Here is a 4,418-nt window from a genome sequence, read left to right as displayed (position 1 = left end):
CAGGGTTTGACTTGTCCGAGAGCAACCGGAGTTTGAATGAGACGCATTCTTAATTCGCCTGGTGTATTGGGGACTCCTCCCAATTCTACCCATTTCATTTACCTAGCTTTTCCCCGTGAAGAGAAATTTTGGCCTCAAAAGGGCCGTGTGATTTCTCATAAAGCTGCCGCATGAAAAAAAAAATGCAATGGGGGCTTAACTCAAAACCTATATTGAACATTTGTTTCCTATTTCCAAAACGACAAAGTGTGTAGCAGAATGATGGACGAAGAGAACGCGGGTGGCAGTTGGGCAAAGAAGCACCCGTCGTCGAAACGAGAAAAAATCATCTACAGCGGAAGAGGCAGCTAGTTCGAATTTTCCAGGAGAAAAAGCGCCGCCTGGAGAAGGAGGAGCTCGTAGAGCTGGGTCAGCTCCATCGATCCCAGAAAACACGAAAGTGCTATCAGAAGCTCAACGCATCAACGCAACGCAGAGGCTTCGTGCCGCAGGCCGAAATGTGCCGGGATAAGAACGGAGAAGATCGTGAGAAGACCAGAGAGGTGGAAGCAATACTTCGATGAACAACTCAACGGCGCTCATACAGGAGACCAATATTGTGGGATAAGGTTGAAGGTACATCGCCGTCGTAGCCAATATCGAGATGGAGCCACTCCCAACGATGAGTGAAGTTAAGGAAGCCATTCGCTAGCTGAATAGCAACAAGTTGGCTGGGAAGGATGGCATCGCAGTTAAACTTACCAATATGGGCTCGGACAATTGGCCGATTGTCTATTTACATCGTTTGATGGTCTGGATCTGGAACACGAACAGCTACCGGAGGAATCGAAGGAGGGAATAATGTCTCCACTATCCCCATCTACAAGAAGGGCGACAAATTGGACTGTGAGAACTATCGAGCGATCACTGTCCTTAATGCCGCCTACACAGTGTTGTCCCAAATCCTACTCCGCCGACTAACGCCACAAACCAACAGATTCGTGGGAAGCAGAGCATACAAAACTTACCGTCATCAGTCATAAAACTGTTACTGTGAAAAAGTTAAAGCAGTCGCATTCATAACAGACGCCTTCAAATGAGTAACCAAGGAAACAATCTCGCCTCAACCTTCAGTCAAATGAAGCGTCGGAATAATCATAGTCGCCTTCAGCCCGTCATCGTCTTTTTGACTGTGACGGAATAATGTTTAGATAAAAAAACATCTTAAGACGACGCCGAAAAACACAAGTTACTTTTTTTTTTTTTTTTTTTTTTTTTTTTTTTTTTTTTTTTTTTTAGTTTTCGACTGTATGTTTTGGTACTTTAAATTAACGGCAAATCAGTCCAATTTATTGAATCCAAAAACATTTATTTTTGATCCAACGTTTCGGTGTTGGTTAACACCTTCATCAGGGATCCTGTGAGTAATGTGTAGTTTATTTTTAACAATTTGTAAAGTGTATAATGTGTGTTGATTTCTTAATTTCTAGCGTTACTTACAAAATGGTTGATTCTGAATTGCTTTAGTAAAAGCGTATTGTCCGGATGTGTTGTGGTGGAGATTCACTGTGAATTTGTAAAATTATGTTTTTGGTTGCCTTATATGATAAAACGATAGACTTACATTCAAATTTGAAATTTTAAATTTTCTAACACTAAACACAAATTAGGACATTTACGTAGAATTGTTTAGAATAGTTTCCTCTAGCGTTGTTTTTTGAATATCGATATTTTTGACAAGTTTTTTATCGGTCTTTTTGTAATTGTGTTTGTGCAAGATGTCTAAAACTGATGCAAAGATGGAATTGAGATTTTGAACATCAGTTCTCTGGTTGACTGTTTTCTTAGTATTGAATATATGGCACATCTCGAGGAAATTGAGAGTGTATTTGTTGAAACTTGAGTCTAAGATATTTGTTTTCTCTATGTTAAAAGTGTGTCCTGTCTCTATTGTGTGTTCAACTAGAGCTGTGTTGTCCTTCTCTTTCTGTTTTTCTGTAGATATTGTTTTGTTTGTATTATTGTCTTGTTTTTTCTTTAGTAACTTGATGTTACTCCGGTGGCCTGCGAGACGTTGATCGAGAGTATTTTTAGTGAGTCCAATGTAAACATAGGGGCATGGATCCTCACATGGGATCTGATATATTACATTGGACTTCTCACCAATACTCTTTGGGTCCTTCACTCTGCTATATAGATCTCCCACTGTTAGGTTCCGTCTGGTGGCGATCTTGACATTGGGGTAGTCTTTCTTCAGGCATTGGATGAGTCGTTCGGTAAGGAATGGTACATATGTCACCGAACGATATGCGACTTCTGCGTTGGCTGTGCTGCTGGTTGTGTTCTTGGAGATGCTGTTGGAGACCATGTTGGATGTGCTGATATGATGTTCTTCTATTCTGGACGGATTGATGTTGTTCTGGGAAACTGTACGAGGAATATCTGGTTTGGATGTTGGATCTGCTGGTGAACTAATATCTGGTGTTGTGATGGTCGGCATTTCGGAGGAATCTTGCTGGCAAAGTGTGGATTGGTGCATCGGGCTATTGTGTGGTTGTGGTTGGAGGTTGTGCTGATTGGTTGCTGGTCTGTTTGATGTACGGTTGTTGTTTTGATTGATTGGACTGGATGAGAGCTGAGATTGTTGATTGATGATTGGTTGGTGGGTTGATTGATGGTTTGGATTCTGTGATTTGTGGCGTTGAACTTTTTGATTGGTGTTGATCATTCTATTTATCAGTTTGATGGGGTAGTTGTTCTGTGTTAGGTGGTGTCGAATGATTTTGATTATGTCCTGATTTTCGTCGTTCCTTGACAGCGAGGCGACACGATCGATGAAATTGTTCGCTACATTCAGTTTATGTTTGAGCTGGTGGCAGGAATGCCAGTTCAGCATTCGACCTGAAGCTATGGGCTTTATAAACCATTCTGTTTTTAGCATTTGATTGGGATCTCGCACTACGACCATATCTAGGTATGGGAGGCGGTTTTCGTTCTCTTTTTCCATTGTGAATTGTAACCTTTCTTCTTGTTGATTGAAGATCTCTAGGACCAATTCACATTGGTCTTCAGGGATGACAAGGAAAAGATCATCGACATATTTATGAATGATGGGGATGGGAAACGGTAACTTTTTCAGGGCTCTTGTGATGATGGTGTCGAGAACCAGCTCCGACAAGATTGGACTAATCGGGCTACCCATAGCTGTGCCATATTCTTGAACATAATATTTGTTCCCGTATTGAAAATAAGCTGTGTTCATCAGAAACTCGATAATCTCAAGAAATAAATCGAGGTTTATTTGTGTGTCTATTTCGGACCAATGTTGTATAATATTGCTAGCAACCAGATTTCTGGGGACATTGGTGAAAAGTGATACCACGTCTAGAGAAATCATTATATATCCTTGTGGTAGAACTTTACCGTTGACAGATTCGCAGAACTCATAAGAATTTTTGCAACTGTAGGGGCTAGCTATCGATGTTTGTAGGATTTCGCTAATGTATTTGGCCAGGTGATATGTTGGGGCTGTCACATTAGGGACTACTGGTCGAAGGGGTAGTTCTGTTTTGTGTGCTTTTGGTTGCCCATATATCCTAGGGCAGGTGGCGTTGTAGATGGTAAGCCTTTTTCCGGTAAACTTATCGATCAATTTAAGGTTTAGAAGTCTTTTGACGAAATTGTTGTTCTTGGTTTGAAAACCTCCCGTAGGATCTCTGTTAACTTGTCGATACGTTTTAGTGTCATTTACGAGTACTGACATTTTCTGATGGTAATCTTTACTGTTCATGATTACGGTTCTGTTACCTTTATCGGCTGATAAGACACATATCTCGGGGTGGTTTTTCATGAAAGACTTTGTGGAGAGTTTAGCGTGTTGAAAGAATTTGTTAATGGGATCTTTGGAACGTGTTTGTTGATTGAAACCGTGGATGTAGTTTTCTATAATGTTAACGGTTCTACATCTGTTCGTGTTCTGTATTCTTTCATTATTGTTTGTTGTTATAATCCCTTCTAGATCGGCAAGAATATGATAGAATGGTATGTCGTTGATTTTGTTGGGCGGAAGTGCGAATTTTGGCCCTAAGCTGAGTAGAGTAGTAACCTCTCCTGGAATTTCTACCTCAGTTCTATTGAGAATTGCTTTCTCATTCAGATGCAGTTTTTGGTCTTGGTTTTTGGTTCTATCGATAATTTGTTGTAACTTATGAGCGGTTTTCTTGTTTTTACGATTCAAGTTGTTACGGAATGCTGTTTCTTGTGTGTTAAGGAACGACTGGGATATGTTTTCATCCATCATTGATGTTTTTATATTATGTAGTTTTTTCTGTATTTGAGATATGGTGTAGAACGTTTGTTTTATTTCAAGATTCAGTATGCTTTTCTTGAAATTTTGTATGATACGGTTGATCTTGTTTACAAATGGTCCGTTTTGTGCT

General features: G+C 40.1%; 1 protein-coding gene across 1 annotated transcript; it reads right to left on the bottom strand.

Moving 5' to 3' along the window:
* Positions 1–1,347: 1,347 nt before the first annotated feature.
* On the bottom strand, positions 1,348–4,276 carry LOC129753371 (uncharacterized). The gene is made up of 2 exons (XM_055749190.1): positions 2,143–4,276; positions 1,348–1,397 (listed from the first exon to the last, which is right to left on the bottom strand). The coding sequence occupies exons 1-2, from the start codon at positions 4,274–4,276 to the stop codon at positions 1,348–1,350; spliced, it is 2,184 nt and encodes a 727-aa protein (XP_055605165.1).
* Between the last annotated feature and the right edge of the window lie 142 nt (positions 4,277–4,418).

The sequence above is a fragment of the Uranotaenia lowii genome, chromosome 3 (assembly GCF_029784155.1).
Source record: "Uranotaenia lowii strain MFRU-FL chromosome 3, ASM2978415v1, whole genome shotgun sequence".
NCBI classification, from domain to species: Eukaryota; Metazoa; Arthropoda; class Insecta; order Diptera; family Culicidae; genus Uranotaenia; species Uranotaenia lowii.
Note: the sequence above shows the minus strand (reverse complement) of the source record. Positions and strands in the feature narration are given on the sequence as shown.